At 42.4% G+C, this 18,005-nt stretch overlaps 2 protein-coding genes across 13 annotated transcripts in view; one reads left to right on the top strand and one right to left on the bottom strand.

Moving 5' to 3' along the window:
* Positions 1-18,005, top strand: part of LOC308593850 (TBC1 domain family member 7) — a 40,217-nt gene that overhangs the window by 13,749 nt on the left and 8,463 nt on the right. Inside the window, exons 10-11 of one of the 3 annotated variants that reach the window (XR_014011060.1) lie at positions 1,489-1,552; positions 2,610-2,717. The exons of 1 other annotated variant lie outside the window; for it this stretch is intronic. The gene's annotated coding sequence lies outside the window, so the exon portion shown is untranslated. Of the gene's footprint in view, positions 1-1,488; positions 1,553-2,609; positions 2,736-18,005 lie in introns of those variants that run through there. One more of the 3 variants, XR_014011059.1, reaches the window with a different exon arrangement.
* The window catches only part of PHACTR1 (phosphatase and actin regulator 1), a 262,469-nt gene continuing 246,275 nt past the window's right edge, over positions 1,812-18,005 (bottom strand). For all 10 annotated transcript variants that reach the window (XM_081206391.1, XM_081206390.1, XM_081206392.1 and 7 more), the window contains 3 exons: positions 8,845-8,985; positions 6,324-6,400; positions 1,812-4,957 (listed from right to left, as the gene is read on the bottom strand). In XM_081206391.1, the coding sequence (XP_081062517.1) occupies positions 4,942-4,957; positions 6,324-6,400; positions 8,845-8,985 (234 nt within the window). In that variant the 3' untranslated portion in view covers positions 1,812-4,941. The remainder of the gene's footprint in view (positions 4,958-6,323; positions 6,401-8,844; positions 8,986-18,005) is intronic.

Below are 18,005 nucleotides of genomic sequence, written 5' to 3'. Positions count from 1 at the left end.
ATTATTACATTAGACCATGTAACGGATCCTAACTGGTTAACCAGTTGAAGCATGCAGGGTAGCAACTGTGCCCATTTTAGATGATGCTTGCAGAATATTGACACCCTTCCCACACACACACATTTCAGCCTTCTGCTTTATTAATTTGCGAAACTGTCAGTCTTGCAGAATGCTCAGCTTTCCCAATCTGTGTGCTTCGACTGCAGATTACTTTAATATGGCAGAGAATGTGGTTAGTAGTTGCTTTCTGATAAAATCCCTATTTTATTTTTGACTGATGTTGGTGTTAACCGTCTTCCATCAACAGTGTCAGTGCATGAATGCTGAGACGCACAGCTGTGAACCACTATTTAAAGCTCAGGTGTCAGACTATTAAAAAATACCCCAGAAACCCCCAAACCTTTTCCTCTGTGGCACGCTGGTGCTACTTGAAGTTGATGCGATGAGATAAACGAGCTGTGCTCAACTTTTCACACGAACAATAGCAATTTTAGATCAATGTTTTTTAAAGGCTGCGAGAAGCTTTCTGCAGTGTCTAGAAGTCAATCAAATGCCACCATTTAAATGTCAGTGGAAAGTTCATATCTAATCACCCTGTTGTACGTACAAAGAATAAGATTGTAAAGAGAATTTTCCTTTTGTGCGTTGTGTTACTCAGTTTGTGGCATGTTCTTTCATCAACAACTCTGTTTTGTGTTTGGGGGTGGGAGGTGATGAACGCAAGTGAGCCTTTTGGTAGAGACCCAACTAGTTATGTAGAATCTAGGGTTGCCATATACTCAGAAACTTTTTGGCTTTTTTTGCAAAATCTCGAAGGAAAAAAAGCTAGATTTTCACTTTTTGAAATAGTGCACTGATTACTAGGGTTGCCATAACTATAGTGTTTCTGGTTTTCTTGCTCTCTTTCTAAATGAGGCAAGGCCTTTCATTTTATGAAAGAACAAATTATAAATTTTCTTGTTATAATAAGAAGCAGGGCTCCCCCCCCCCAGCTGCAGCTCACCAAAGCTCAACTCTGGCACCTCTTTTTTCTAGGAAAACAGCACTGATGATAATGTTCTGTCAGAGCTACACCAGTGTAATTCTTCCATCCTGGTGCAGCCAAAGCCAGAGTTATTCCTGAAAAAGCAGTATGGGTGGCGGCGGCAGGGTGAGACCCCTTTCCAGGCGCCTTTTGGCTCGGTCACATGACCTAGAAATTTACACTGCCAGAAAGGGTGTTCCAAATAAAAAAAGGTGTGTAAGTAAATTACACCAGCATAATTTACCTTGGCATATATTACTCTGGCTTCCTATAGTTTGGATTGCTCTGCCAGCCACTCAAATGATGCTGATTTATACTTCCTGGTTATCTGTGTTCCTTGTTAAGTTTCCTGCACGCTAGAGGGAGCAATTCTGCAGAGAAAGGCCCCTTTGAGCTTTTAGCCACTATCATGTTGTCATTCAGCATTCAGTTGGTTCTGGTTTGTTGTTGTTTATTGTTTGTAGTGAGACTCAAGTTGCTGTTTAGTGGCCTGGAAACCTAAAAAGGAAGGAAGGCAGTATATTTGAGGTAAATAAATTTGATGTCACTTCTGTGCAGCTTAGCATTTGATTGCAGCCCTGGATCATAAATAACTGTAGAATCAATAGCAAGCAAGAAAAAAAGACCATGTTTTTTCTTTTAAAATGATTTTTTTTTAAAGAAACTGCATACATCAGAGACAATTTAAATACCATGCAGTTTCAATATGTACAAAAACCCTAGGATGTAGAGATTCAGTTTTAGTGTTTCCTCTAGGTATTTACATTTTGTTCTGGTTTTTACTTCCCCCCCCCATACAGCCATAATCTGTTAAATTACAATACTGGAAGATCACAGGTTTGACTGTCACCACATTCACTCCTATACAAAGACAAAACTATGTACATACACTTGACTTGGAGAGTAACTGGAAAATGCACTGGTTCCAGAACCACTGAGATGCTGAGGCATACCCTTCCCTTGCTTTTCTGTTCACACAAGAATAAAGTTCGGCTGGATGAACAGGCGGGCGGAGGGAACAATTTTCAACCCTGTTTGCCATATGCAGAAACATCATCTGTGCCCTTTTTCAAATCACTACCCTTTGACAGATTTTGAGGGAGGGAGGAAATGGTTTTTGTCCATGCAGCAAGAGAAATTGCAGCTCTGTGCGAGATAACCTTCATCTGCATGTGAATCATAGAGGCATATTTAAGTGAATGCAAAAGTTCACTGCTCATGCTAGGGGGAATAAATGAGACATCTATGCAACCCCTGCTGAAATGAATGGAAGCAGGATGACAGTAAAGCCCATCTCCATAGATTTCAGAGGGAAAGCGTTGCATTAGGCATTTGTAGTGGAGTGCACACTTCCCGTCACCTGTGATCACTGTGCTAGGGGAACAGCTGAATGGCTCTGCTCCAGACAAGACAAGAATTAAGCAGACTTGAAAAGTAAGCCATTTTTCAAATGAAAGTTTCGCTAGATCCATTTCTATGTTACAGGGGGAAATAAATATCCATTTGTTTACTTCTACTTTTTGGAAGTGAATACAGTGCATTGCCTTGATCCAATAATTGGCTTCTTTCTTTGTTTGCGTGGTAGGGACACTGAGCTTTTGGAACAGGTGTTTTGCACACGCACGCCTGCTAGGAACATGCCTGCCTGCAGAAAACAAGCAAATCCAATGTTCCATGCAATCGCAAGTAAAGGAATCTGCTAAGGGTCAGCAGAGTGGACCCATCTATTTCCAAATGTACCAGTGGGCACAACAGCAACACAGTATGTAGTCACTCCCAGATCAGCTCAATGGTATCTTAATGTAGGGCAAGGGGGCATCTTCAAAGAAGTGCCACTGTACTAGCTCTGGAAGATGCTCCTTTGCATGTGGATAACATTGTGCTGAGTGCTAGGTCTTGAAAAGCTACAAGACTTGTATCGTGAATAGTCTCCCAACTGCATGTGTTAAGTGCTAAGATGATAGCCCAGCCCACTTGGAAATTAATGTTGGCAGAAATGTGGGAAAAGACTCAGTATACTTCTTTAACCAATTGCATCACAAATCACAGTAAAACCAGAATAAATGGTTTTACTTGCACAGAATTTGGCAATCTTATTGTTAGGAGGAAATGTTCTACCTTGTCTGGTTTGTAACCGTAGCCATAATTTGTATTTTTAACTGGAAGGCACACAGGGGATAAACCAGCAGGTTAATCGACCCCTTGTGCATCCTCCAAGCCGCTCAGTAAAGAATGCTGAGCCTTGTCCTGTGCTTCAAGGAAGAAAACAGACCCATAACCACACCTTGTGAATCCCCTGGCATGCTACCACACAACTGTTGATAAATGCAAGGTACTGAGGATCTGTAATATGTAAAAGCTTTTCACAGCTTTGTGCCCACCCACTAGCTGTGGTGCCCAGTGATGGTGGGGAATGCCTTATCACCCCCAGTGTAGCCTCCTCAGTTAAAAAAGAAAAGAAAAAAAAGTGCATCACTAAATAGGCCTCTTTTTATTTGACTCAGGCTGAGGAAGAGAGAGGGCCTTTTCCACGGGGTGAGGAGAAAGTGCAGGTTACCAAGTGTTCTGTTCAAAAAGAAAAGTTATGCTGCCCTATACAAACTTTTAACACCAGTGGAAAAGTGTGAGAAGTGAACTTTGCTTGGGAGAGGCATGCTCAGGGCTCAGCTGCTGAAAGAGAGTGGGGGTTCCTTACCAGGAGGCATCAAATTGGTGGGCTTAGCCAAAGTGCTTTCAAAGACAGGGATCTGGAACACTATCCAATGTGCAAGGGTCATCCTATTAAGAGAAGAGCCAATGCCTTAATAACAAAACAAAACAAAAAACCCCTCCACAAATCCAGTCCAAATGCTTTGGTTCTCAGTATCATTGCTGGGACATTCATGACAACATATTTTGTTATTTACACCATGTAGTGTTCTACACAACAGAAATCCCAGCTCTTAAAAAATAAACGTATCCATGCGCACAGAGCAAAATTGACCCTACAATGATCTTGAGCTCCTTTCTTCTCTGCATTGCACACCTTTACGGAACCTGCAGCATCTAAGTAAAGTTGGCGTGCTGTATCAATTTGGTTAACCGGCAGAGCTGCTCTGCCATCCAGCCTCTTTATGCAGGTGTAAATGAAAGCAGGAAGTTACCAAGCAGGGCAAAAGGCATCCTGACTCGTTCTGTCCGTAAAGGTAATAAGCATGTTACTGAATATCCCTGTAATAATCGGCAACAATTTCAAAACATCACTTTTTGCAGCAAGGGGGGGGGGAGGGGGGTCACTTGAATGAAAGAGACGGGTGACAAGGAATCTTCTGGGTGTTTCCCTCACAAAACTAATGGGTGACAGCCAGCCAGCCAGCCAAGAGATCCTCCAGGGATGATTCTTGTGAAGTGTCAAAGATAGGTAGATCCTCTGAGCGGGTCTCGGCCTTCCCCCGCATCTTTCTAAGGTGCTCTCAAACAGAAAGAAGTGTTTGCTCAAAGTGTTGACCCAGAAGGATGGCAGGCCTCGTCCGAGCTTTTGTCCAGCAGGTCTATGCCCAACACCAACTGCCTTCAGCTTTCTTTGGAGTCAGATGGGAGATGCCTGAAGGAAGACGGGATGCATTAACGGCTGATCTTGGATGAGGATGGGGAATCCACACAGCAGAGTTTCGAATATGAGTGCCAACTCCTGGCCCAATTCTTGCCATGAGTGGCTTCGGTTGCTGAAAGTTGTGCCAACATGTCTCATGATGTAGTTCTACCAAGAACAGGAAAACACAAGTTTCCCTGTCGCCGTCGCCGTCTTCTTCCTCCTCTTCTTGGTTTTTAAAAAGGCAGTCCAGGAAATTTACATTGTACATTAACAGAGAAGTGAATGGTACCAGCACTTATGGTTCTTTCCAGATATGTTTTGAAGATGGTGGAGTGCTCAATTTCTATGGTCTATGAAACCTAAAATTAAAAAAGGGGACGGAGAAGGAAAAGAAAGTAAATCCAATTGTGTTTGAACGAGTCAACCAATTTGTTGCATTTTTTTTTCAAACATTCAGAATCATGACAGAGCTTGGTGTCTGAAATATCCGATATAAACCTAATCCCTCAACAGCCCTGAGAACCATGGAGAAGTGAGTTGGGAGTTGCTGTGGGAATGAAGACCTCTCAACAATTTATCCTGATAGGTAGGATGGCACATAGCAGCCTTCCCCAACCTAGTGCCCGCCAGACATTTTGAAGTAAAACTACCATCAGCATGCTGGCTGGGGCAGATGGAAGGTGTAGTGCAAAGCATCTGGGGGGCACCAGGTTGGGGAAGAACTGGGTAGCAGAAGGACTGCCAGGCTGTCTTCCTGGGAAGGGAAGAGGTTAATTCTACCCAAAGCCACTGTGACTGTCCTAGCTGACTTGCACATTCTAAGGATTCCCAATTATATTCCTCCACCAGAGAGTCATTCATACATAAAACTACCGTGCAACTGTTGTGTGAACTACACTGCAATATGTCATAAGATGTTCTCAGGGTCTTTTATTTTACACAGTATTTCACTCTCATAAGAGCTCCTTCATCTGCCACAAGAGAAAAGCAACACATACACATATTATGTCTGCCCATTACTCATTTCCATAATGGCACAAAGATCTCATTACCTTCCTAATGATTTTATAATAGGGGCTTCTTGGGGGTTTGTGTAAGTGGGATGACTCAACAGCGTAAAAATCAAGATGGGGGGGGAGGTACAAATGGTCATGGAAAACGAGCCCTGGTAGTTTCCTGTCACAGGGTTAGGAGGGTAGAATTCTGTGTTCAGATAGATAAGGGGTTTCCCAGTGTAACTGGTCTGTACACAAACACACTCCATCCAACATTCAATCCTTTGGTCTGACCCAGCAGGACTCTTCATAAGTTCTTAAATTCTGTGATACAAAGTTGAGTGGTACATCAACATTTTCAGAAACAGAAATGTAGACCTTTGTTATACATCTGAAAAAAATTCCAGGGCTAAACCAGCCGCCTTTGCATAATAATAGTAAATATATGTATACACCATTTCTGCCATGTTTTTGCTTCTATGGAAATGAAGCTGCGAATGTAGTTGCAAATATCATTGTATATAGCCCAAGGCAAGCCTTACATCTAGTAATACTACAGATGAATAATATACAAAAAAAATAAAATACATACTGACAATGAAGGGGTCCTGGAGATTTTTTTTAACCAAATATTGGTCAGGGCTACATATGAGCCTTTTGCTGATGGAGTTTGTACTGGAAATCTGCTTTTTCAGTCATTTTTAATTATTATTTTAAAAAAGCATCTCACCTTGTTAAATGCCTGCTTAATTCGTGAACTTCCATTTCAGTGCTTTTAAACTCATTGAGCTCTTTGCGAATTGCCGCCTGCAGGGGACAAATAGAAGCTTGTAAATATGCAGCTGAAAAGCAGTCTGAAGGTACATTCCACTTTTCTAAATTATGAATAGATGGGCACTAAATGGAAAGTGGTCTGTCTCTTACGAGATCAGTAGCTTGCTAGAGCCACCGCTCGGAATGTGATACGTTATAGCAGCCTGGGTGACACTTGGGATGCTCACCTGTCAGTGTGTTGTACACCTGGATCCAATACATATTGACTAGAAGCAAGGGCCACAGTCTAATGGGACGTTTCTCCCAAGTACGCATGCACAGAATTGCTGACTATTTTAAGAAAAGGGGAACTATTCTAGCTGCTGTGAACAGGAAGGAAATTAATTCTTTAGCTATAAGGGTAGAATTTGTGGTTAAATCTAGTGAGAGTAAAGCAATTGCCGAATTAGGAGAGATAGATAAAAGACTTTCCCCCAAAAGGCGTGGACCATGATACACTCTCACCAAATATGAAAACAAGAACCTTGTGCAGTTTTTGATCTTCAAAATGGCTTGTGATGTAGAAGGCAAAAACTCATGCACTTGTAAATACTGAGTGTGCATTTGACACATATGATGGCTATATTTTATTTCAAAAAGGGGGGGGGGAGAGAGTCCAGGTTGCATGAGCTTTTGCCTGCTAGCCACAGAAGAGGCCACGAGGCAGAGACATACTTCTTGAGCTCCCTTGTCCTTTGCTGGTGAGTTTGCTACTCATTCCTAGTTCTTACACACTGGACTTTGGGAACACAGATCTGCCAAACACAAGTCATCACACCAACCAGGAAAAAGACAGATTTAATGGAGATCACTCTGCCCGAAGGTCATCACTACTTAAATCTTATGACCTGGGTCTTTTGCTGCGAACGCTGCTGAAGATCCAACAACCTCAGACCACATTTCAATTTCTGCTAGAGATTCTTCTACATCAATCTAATAGTGTCAAAAGAATTTTCAAAAGGGGTATATCACATCTTTCAAGACGAAGTCAAATCTTGTCCGTCAGGAGCATGGGCAAATACCATGGAGCATTAACTGTCTCCTTTTAGTGAAAGCTGTCAGTTTGACTTTCCTCCAAGCTGTGATAAAGTATCCTCACAAACAGGAATAGACATGCCACTAACTGCAGGAGGACAATCAGGCTGCAAAGATGAACTCTCCGGAAGAGTGCACATGACCTCTTCTTCTAGCACACAAATGTTGAGTGATTTATAATGTATCTGTATTATCTCCCGGGCTGCTTATTTTTCACCGTAGGTTCTGTGATGGCAGAAATCCACACAGAATCAATGGGGGCTTGATAGGCTAGACTGTGTCCTGAGAGGCCAGATCTAACTCAGATCTACCCAAGACTGGTGAAAGACTGCGGTTTTTAAGAGGGCGTGGGTGTGGTTTGAAAGGGGTACCATTTCCCATGGAAAAATACCTTTTATTCTACTGTCTCCAGTCAAACAGTTTTGGGAGATAGGTGTAAGATAGGTGGTGTGTTGCAAGAAGGCCTCTTTTTGTAACTCAAGATACTTGGTACATTAAACCAGACATTAAAGAGACCACTGGGATTGAGAAGAAAGATTGACAAAACACAAGTTGCCTAAGCTATCACCTTAAGAAACACAGACCTTATTGATGCATTGTCACTCAATGGCTGAATATGTGGCAAGCCTGAGTGCCACGGTAAGTAAACACAGAATAATTTCTTATCTCAGTTCTGTGGTATCCTGTACAGAAACAGCTTGCAAAATCTATTCCTCTGGTGGAATTGCTCAGCAAAAAAATGCATGCAAGTGTTGTCAACAAAGTATTTCTCAAATAATTACAGGCTTGATTTCCCTCATGCCAGGTTTGGTGATGGTGTAAATGTCCCACAGATTTTACTGGAATTAATGCAAATTTAAGCAAGTGTAAGCTAATGTTTGTGATGGGAAAATTAAAGAGACTTGGCAGGAAAAGCACACAAAATCCAGTTGTAGCTCCATCAAACAGGCATGCTTTAAGAAGCAATTCTTTTGCAAATTCCTTGTATAAGCTGACCTGAACTGCACCTCCTAGACTATTGTGCAGATCCGACCACAGTCATCCTTTGGTTTTTGCACTTCCCCAAATTTTCTGATGCAATTTTTGGCTCAACAGCTTATAAAAATGTGTACATCAAGATAAAAACACACTTAAGCATTAGTTCTTTGGGAGAAAAGATGTTCAAAAACGTGTATTTCAATATGAATTCCTGTGCATTGAAGAAACCATAGATTAATTAACAGATGGGATGAAACAGATTTATGCAAGGACATTGTGGAGCACTGCAGAAGGTGCTGGGCTGCAGCTCCCCCATCAGTGACTATGGACCGTGCTGGTTGGGGCTGATGAAAATTACAGTCCTACGTTAGCTACCCCTGCATTAGGCTAAGACTCAAGCCCAAGGCTTCCCCTAAGCTACGTACCTTGTCAGCAGCTGTGAGCCGTGTCCATGGTTTGTCTGCCCGCCTGTCATAGTCCTGAGCGTCTGCCACTTCCACATAATCACTAAAGCGGATGAGAATTTTCCTTTCGCGCAGCTCTTCTACTGTAGGCCTTTGACTTAGCTGTAGGGAAAAAGAAAAGTGTTCCAAAATGTCATTCTTCCCCAAAGCGATACGCTGATTTCTTGCGCTGACCAAAGGGAAGGGGAGAGGGAAAGTTAAAAGAAATGCTGCTTTATTTTCCAGTTCCTCATCTGTGTCCAGTGGCTGGTTTTTAACCACTGTTTCTGCCATCTTAACATTAGATGTGAGGCCACCAAGAGACAACCCTTGTACTAAAAGACTGCCTATTATTTCTGAATACTGGAGCATGGCTGGACTGAATGCATGATTTGTTAATTTCACACCCACCACTGATTCTTCATAACTCCACCAAACGTTGAGGGAGTCCAAGACAGGGCACCTTGTTAAAGTGCCTTCTTGGTGGTGGCATCGTGGATGTGCAATACCCACTTTTCAAAAACTAGAGAAAACATTACCTGATCTGTCAGACGGTAGAGACACATGGAGGCAATTAACACTGCTTTCCTTGCTTGTTGTTTATGACTCTGCATTTATTTGATTTCATGGTTAGCACGCTATTTTCATACATTTTGGCAAGGAGGTGGTTTGTAAATATTAAAATAAATAAATCTGACAGTTCCACATTGTTCTGAAAAGTTGACTGAGAAGCGTAGCTGCTGCCTCTTTGGTATGTCATACTGTTGGAAGAGGCTAACTGGTGCAATGAGACCCTAACTGGTGCAATGAGAGGCTAACTGGTGCAAAGTGACAATCAATTGGTGAAGTGAAGCCAATATATATTTGAGCAAGGACTCTGCAAATATGCTCACAACTCCATGTCAAACTGATGCCCTGTACCTCAGGGTGCTTTGAAGCAGTTGGAACATGCATCCAAACTGATTAAATATTGCACTTCACCCATTACTGATGGGCCGTTTCTGACCTGGCTGAACAAGAAGTACAATTACAAATGGCCTGATCAGAGGCACGGCATCTAAAAAAGACTGTATTCTGTGACCTGACACAAGCAACTGAAGGTGTCGTGTTTTCTACATAAAACCACTCTGGGTTTAGTGACTTAACAATAAACTTGTTGGCAAGACGTTTTGCATCAAATGCTGCATTCTCAGAGCTTGTCAAACTATCTCCAACGGCCTGAAGGTGGACCTGACGGCTATCCTGCTTTTAAGAGTTGGTGTAAAAGTATTCTAGGTGAATACAATATTTTTTGAACCAGCTTTGCTGAGAATAGCTCTGATATGTCATCCCAAGAATATGGCAGTAATGGTACACCCAAAAAGAAGGCCTAATGGGGATCTTTTCATATCAGAAAAAATAACTCATTTGCTAGTGTACTTTTTTCCATAGAAAGTAAGGCTGAAGTATGTAGATTAAGCTTCCCCAGTTTTTACTTCCAGCCCAATTACATGCACATTTACTCAGAATTATTGAGGAGGAATATATGGGACAATAGTCAGATATGCTGTTGGTGGCCTACCAACTGAAAGAGCGTTTGGCATGCAACAATCTTCATTGTACTAAAACAATTATTTCTAATGCAGTGATGTAAAAAAAGTAGGACAACAGTGCTCAGAGAGGTCTTCACAAATCTGTCATACTTCCGTCATACTGTTAAGTCCGTGTATTTAATAGTTGGTGATAGGCATTTACCCAAGAGCAGAGTATGGCTGAAAATGACTTATATCCCCCTTGAATGCACTGAACTTTTAATAAAGTAAGCAGATTTACAGGGATTTTCCAAGGATTGGGGCAACCTGTTGAGATCAGTATGTTACACAAATGCCTCTCTTAAATTATGTCCAATCAGTTTCATCTTTGGAACCATAGATAAGAGCAGCATTTTTGTCCCATTTGTCAGGAGCTACCCTAATCACAATTCTGGAAGAATGCTGCAACCCTAAATTTGATCTTAGGTCCTGTTGATACTAGGCCTTATCTCTTACAACTACCTAGACTGACTTTACGTTTAATTTAATTTACGTTCAATAACAGGGGTGAATTAAGGGCTTTCCTTTCACGGCCATGCCAGTGGAGATTCAATGGCAAGCTGTAGGGCTGTCTAAAATAGAATCCTTTCCCCAGCCTATAGAAGAGGCGAGAAACCTGAAATGAAATAGCTGAATTCACTTTGGGGACTTGGGGAAAGGTTTACCAACTCCATGCTACTCATGGGAGCATGGCCATGCTACCCAGTAGGACCTTGTAATGTCAATCCAACAATGGCCTCATACTTTATGATCTGATACTGGTGCAGCAGTTGATAACCTAATCTTAAATGTGTTTTTGGACTGGGATGTGGTGACTATAAAGAATATCACGCCACTTCTGCTAAAACGCTATTAACTGGAATAGTGGCTGGAAGCTTAAGGACGTCAACAAAATGGGTCCCAGTGATTCAGCAAAAGTGGTTGCTGCAGGGGTTACAAAAAAGCCCTATTTTTTTGTAACCCCTGTAGTATTTTTCAGAGATATAGGTATTAAGGTGAACAGAATTCCAGTCACTTTCCCTTCCTCCCCTTCCCTCTGCAGCTCCCTCTCCTCCCCCTCTCTTCAAAATCTGCTCTAGAGCATTGGACCCTCTGCAGGAGATTCTGAGGCCATGCAGGGAGCTGAAGGGGAAAGGAAAGCTAGAGTTGTGTGAGTGGAACTCCAGTCGTGCTGGGTTGGATAGATCCCAAGTCTTTTTAGCTAATGCTGTGTCACAATGCACATGCAGAAAATTCATTTCACTGTCGGCTGCACACAAAATTCTGCATGCAACAGGCCTCTTGGGTGGAAAACATTTTTCCCGTCTAAGCATTATGAAGCGCTTATGAAGCCATGCCTCTTTCAGACATGTGCTGCCTAGAGCAGAGTAATAATTCAACTCTAATAGAGTGAAAGCCCCCAAGCAGGTTATAAATACAACCAGGGACTATAGCTTGTATTTTTCATCCTTCAGTGCATAGGTCACCAAAAATACCTTTGTTGCTGTTTTTTGAACAATGCATCTAGGCCTGCCTGGAATCTCTGTTTGCCTAACCATTCCTTTGAGCTTGAATCCTAATAGTTGAAAGGATCTCACCAGAGACCAGGGGCACGGAACCTTTTTCAGAGGACTGCATTCCCATCTGGGAAATCTTCTGAGGGACATGTGGTGGGTGGAGCCAAAGGCAAAGGTGGGCAGAGCAATACATGTAAATGTTAGCGATGTGAAGTAGGGCTGGTTTGCACACACCTCTGTCTTTATTCTCCAGCCAGATTCCTGGAGTTCAAGGATATATTCCAGCCAGGCAAAAATACAAGGGAGTGTGGTATAATGAGTCTCGAGGGCCAAGAAGACAGACTTGGAGGGACACACTTGGCCTCCTGTTCCTGAGGTTCCCAACTCTGCCATAAACCAAGAAATGATGGCCGGCAACATCCCTGTGCAAGGCTGGCAGATTTTTTTTCCCATCTACAAAACAGTAGCCTCATTCTATGTGGCCTAAGTGCATGTGATCTTGTGCTTCCCCATTACACAGTGACAGCTAAATTTGAGTTGCAGACATCACTGAACTACAAAGAGGACATTTTTATCTTTGCTGCTGCTGCCGCCGCCGCCATCATCATAACTCCACAATGATTTATTTATTTTGCATGCAGTCCTAAACCAAATAAGCAACAAGTCCCCTGAAACCTGACCCTGGGAATATCAAATATTGGATTAAAAGCTTGTGCACTCAAAAGTAAATGTGGAGTTCCATCCTCTCTGCTCATGTGATGTTTCCCCACCACAGCATAAATTAAGGATGAAGTGCCAGCGTTATCACCCAGTTCAAAGCTTTGGGCTGTTTGTCACAGATTCTGGATGCTATTCAAATGTAGCGTGCCTTTGAAAAACATAATGTTCTTATTTATATTTTCGTGATGACAAGGGATCAAAAAAGAGGAGCTTGTAAGCTAAATATAGACTTAAAACAATGATTTAGACTGAATAGTGAAGTCATTTTCTACTGTCATCAGCACATTCTGTGTTTTCAGGGAATAAGAGAAAAGTGATGCTTGAGTACAGGACAGCAGGAACTTTCACAATGATCAGACTCTCTGGAGCTGAGATGGGCAACTTTAGGACCTGCGGGATTATATCTGACCTATTAAGGGTGTCTCCCCAGCCTGGGCACGTGACTCATTCATGGACTGATTGCTCCAGGGAGCGATCTTTAGTGGGAGGGATATGACCTGTGGGTATTGCTTAGTCCCTGCTCCAGAGGAAACTGAGCTAGGTGAACAAGTCTTAAGAAATCAAGAGTCCCTTGTCATGAATAATTACAACTGTGATTTTAAAGCAATTAACTTGTCTTGTGATGGTTGGGAAAACGCTAACGGAATGAAGCCTTTGAACAGAAAGGAGGAAACGCTTAATCTGCTTTGTAAGGGTTCTATCCAGTTATCTTCCTCATCCTGTCCTTTGCCCGACAGGCTTTCATCGCCCATCCATATAGGAAACTTCTGATATTTTGGGTTAATGCTTTAGAACGTGATTGGGAGTGAAGATGTCCTATATATAGATTGTGGCACAGCTCAAGCTGAATCTGACCCTAAAATTCCCTGTGTACTCCCAGGGAGGCTCACCTGACACCTTCGTTACATATCTTTAGGCATCAGGCAAAAACTTTCCTCTACAACCAGGCCTTTGGCTAATTAAACAATCTATATGGCCTTTTAAATTGGGGTGGGGGCAATTGTTTTTGCTTGTTACCGTGCTGTGCATTTTTGGGTTTTTTATATTGTTGTGCATTTATAGGGTTTTTTATATATTGTAAACCATCCTGTGATCCTAGAAGGTTGGTATAGAAATTTAATAAATAAAATAAACTATAAATAAATAAACAAGATAAAAAGCAAGCTTGAAAGGAACAGCTATGGTTCTTCAGAATATAGCTAAGCAGGGGCTGAAGGTTTGGAGCAAGTACAAGTTACTACTAGGGGTTTAAAACCATAATATTTTCACTGAGCATTAGTCTGCCCTGTGGCCCTCTGCATATTTGAAGCATTGATTCCACTCCAAAGTAGGGTGTGGCACAGAATTCTGCCCAAGACCAAGATATCTAGAGCAGCAGTTAGAAGGAATATGGGCAAGAACTGAATCGCAGCAGCAGCTTGTATGCAGGTATTAACAGCGCACAACACAAACAGCAAAGGCCACTTGTACTCTTGCCAAAGCTAGCAGCATTTGTCCATTTTTTCCATATTATAGCACATGCAAAAACACCAATGAAACGCATTCTCTCTCAAGCAAGCTCTTGGATGCTTTTACACAGCGGACATTTTCTCTCACAGCGCTTCCATGTAAGGAACAGGCTTAGTTGATGCCTGGGACAATAATGAAAAAGCACCCTTGAACTTGACTTTGATTTCACACCAGTAAATAAGCACAACCCACTGGGGATTTCTGGTGCCTAAGCTTTATGGCAGAAATAGGGAGCTGTGCGGGAGAACATTCCTTGGCACAACTCTCACTCATTTTAACAAAGTGTGTTCAAGAGATGCTCCCAGTGTTCTGCTCTGACTGTTCCAGTGAAGCAAGCAGACTGGGTATATTCAGACAATCCCTCACTGTTTCATTGGCCTCACTTGGCAGTTCTAACTGTATGGCTAGAATTAAGTGTTATGCTCCCACAACACCAGAGAAGTCCAGAGAAGGAAGGTGGTGATAGTACTTGGCTTTCCATTTAGCTGGACCCCATGGGCAATTGGTTGGCCAAATGGCCAGATTCACCAAACGAGATAGTACAACAGTTATGATGTGATAAATCAGTGTTGGGGACCTTTCCAGGTGTTGTTGGACCAAAACTCCTCTCTGCTCCAGCCAGCATAGCCAATGGTCAGGGATGATGGAAGCTGTAGTTCTGCAACATCTCGACTGCAATGGGATCCCCACCTCCCCCAAAAAGCAGTTGTGTAAATCTCACCAGAGCTATCTATGCTACTATAAATAGCATGCCTCATTGGTGGTCAACCTTCTGGGCAATAGTGCCAGAGTATAAGATAGCATGTACCAGGCTCCTACACACTGCACAGAATATATGCAGCCCACTCACTGTGCCTTGGGGTGCCTCTCGACTACATTCACCCTGATCTGTTGATCCAGGGAGCAGGCAGCAATGCTCTGCCTTTGCTGAAGACAAATCGGTTTGCCTTCCAGGCCCACTAGGCACAATGTAAGCTCTCACTGTCTGTGTCATCAGCTGGCTACAAATACCCTCAAATATCCACACCTGTGCTGTAGCTTAAATAAATAAAAGCTGTTCATTTCAAATATTGATACTAAGCCAATTTCCAGTCCAATATCTCACAAAGCTGAATTCCCTCGGTTTCCAAAACAGGGCAGACCAACGTGGGTGGGGCTACCATGCGAAGCCACAGTCCAGGAATATAAAATAACATCCTGTGCAAAATGTCTGCGAGAAGCATGAAACATGGTCTGACATGCTGAGAATTTCCTTGGCGTTTCAGCTATTACTATGACAACAACTCAGGTGTTGATAATGTCCTGTCGCATTACCCCTTCCCTCTTTGTTGCATCAGCACACCTGTTTCTTGCAGGACTCAGTGTCTAGAGGCAGAGAATCCAATTTGTAGCAGCACAAAAACCTCCTGCCTATTTGGGTTTAAGACTATTTGGTGGTGAAGGCCGAGTCTTAGACGGGGGCCAGGAGTGGCACAGGGAATTCTGCCCCTTGAAATTTCTTTGTTTTCGATGAGAAACACAATTTATCCAAATTAACAGCAGCTTCTGTTTTCTCACCTAATCTCCTCCTCCTCTGGCTGGTCACACCACTCTCAAGATCCCATTATTTCTAACACTCTGCTGCTGCTCTGAGACAACAGGAGGTCAAGGAAGAAAATGACTGACCTGCAAATCATTTGCTAGCATTGTTTTGCTTTATAAATGAAACAGAGGCACAGAGAGAAAGAGATTGCCTTTATGCAGCTGGGGTAATGAAGTTATGTAAATAGGAAGACCATAAGCCGCCTTATATGGACTCAAACCAATGACCCATCTAGCTCATTACTGCCCACACCGCTGGGCAACATCTCTCCACAATTTCAGACAGGGTTCTCCACCAGCCTACTTGGTGATGCTGGGGGCTGAATCTGGGATCTTCTGTATGCAAAAAAGATGCTCTATCACTGAACTATGGCCCTTACCCATCCTGAAAATGTGCTCTGGATTTCAGGGGCTGCAGGTCAATGTGCACAGTCAAGCCAAAGTTAAGCACTCCCACTGTCCTAAACAGGATTCTAAGATGCTTAGGGCAGCATTCAAAGACAGTAGTTCCATTAGTGCAAAGACTTGTGGCTGTGCAGTGGAACTTCCCCTCCCTCTCTTCTCAGTGCATGTGTGGCACAATGGTTAAGAGTGCTGGACTGTGACCTGGGAGACCAGGGTTTGAACCCCACATTCAGCCATGAAGCTCATTGGGTGATCTTGGGACAGTCACCATCTCTTAGCCTAACCTACCTCTCAGAATTGTTGTGAGGATGAAATGGGGAGAATGAGAACTACGTACACCACCCTGAGGTCCTTGGAAGATAAAGGTAGTATATATAAATGTAATAAAGGACATAAATAAATGCAGTTAAAAGTTGCAACTAAATCTATCATCTTACAAGAAAGAGTGATTTGTAAAGGCCTGTTTTCATAAGTTCAGGTAAATATGTGTTGACCGTGTAATTGTCATGCATTAGAAGGTTTTCCGATCTTTTACTAATAGTACATAACTATTCTCTCAAAAAAACTTACACTGTTCTCTAATGATTTATTCCCATCTGGTTCAAATGTGACAAATAACCAAGCTTTCATTCTTTAACATCTATTCTTCAGTTTAATGTATCACGAGTGGCGCTGGGGAGATGTCGCATTCAACAAGAACAGAATTAGGCTAATGCTGAGCGCTTTTGAAAAAAAGCGACACTCTAAACCTTCACAAAGCATTTCCTGCTGCACAGCCTAGTATTTCCTTTTTGTGTGGTTTTACTCTAAAGGAATAACAATCATCTTTTCCTTCTGGAGTAGTACATTCTGTGTCACTTGCTTTTTGCTGCCTGTCTGATCTTGAGAAGATAAATTTAGCATATGAAGATTCACGCACAAATAGATAAATGTATCTTGGGTGATCTCTTACACAGACTGAAAAACAGGAACTGCTATATATTGGATGGAGAAGCGTGGCTGCATGTGATAATGTGTAACGGATGCATGCAGTATGTATGACTAAACCCTGCAATTTTCTACCTCAAAAAAACCTGATGATTACAGTCAGGAATAGGCTCGCTGACTAAACCGACCAGCTCACAGTTCCACTTAAAATCGTTCAACTTTAAGCTTAAGGTGGCAATCCTATGTGCACTTATATATGAGAGTAAGTCCCACTGAACTCAGTGGAACTTGCATCTGAGTAAACATCCATAGGATTGAGCGGTAAACCCTATTGATATTGATACTACTACTATACTTCCGTTCATGTGACGATCGCAGGGCCATTTGCTATATAAAAACACAAAAAATAAATAACATGGTAACAAGCAAAAACAACAAGCAAAAACAAGTGATCGATTGTTCATTCGCCAAAGGCCTGGGGAAAGAGAAATGTTTCTGACACATTAAGGCCATATTTACCTGGTTCATTTTTTAAAAAATGTTGCACTTTCCATTCTGTCCTATGTCTGTCTGTCTCATATCCCTCCAACCTACAGGAACATCAGCCTGTTTTCACTACAGAAAAGAGGTGCCCCAGAAATTTCCCCAGTGTATGAGTGGTGCAATGAGAAACTTTGCTTCTTCCTGGTCAGCAAGGCAGCTAGGCCAAAGTTTGGCAGAGTGTGTCATCTGAATTCAGACTTATGCTTAAGCTACCTTCTTGCTAACCACGAGCTGTTTGGACAGTATGCAAAGCCAAACCTTGGTTTTAGCTGTCACACCATGCTGAGCTAAAAGGATTGGGAAAAGGCAAAGGGGGTGTAAGTTCCTCTCTGGGAGTCAGCACATCCACACACTTCCAATAAGTCTTATGTGTTTGACTTACTATGAGGTG

This window comes from Podarcis bocagei (assembly GCF_964188305.1).
Source record: "Podarcis bocagei genome assembly, chromosome: 8".
Classification (NCBI taxonomy): domain Eukaryota; kingdom Metazoa; phylum Chordata; class Lepidosauria; order Squamata; family Lacertidae; genus Podarcis; species Podarcis bocagei.
The sequence above is the reverse complement of the archived record's forward strand: the minus strand, read 5'-3'. Positions and strand labels throughout refer to the sequence as shown.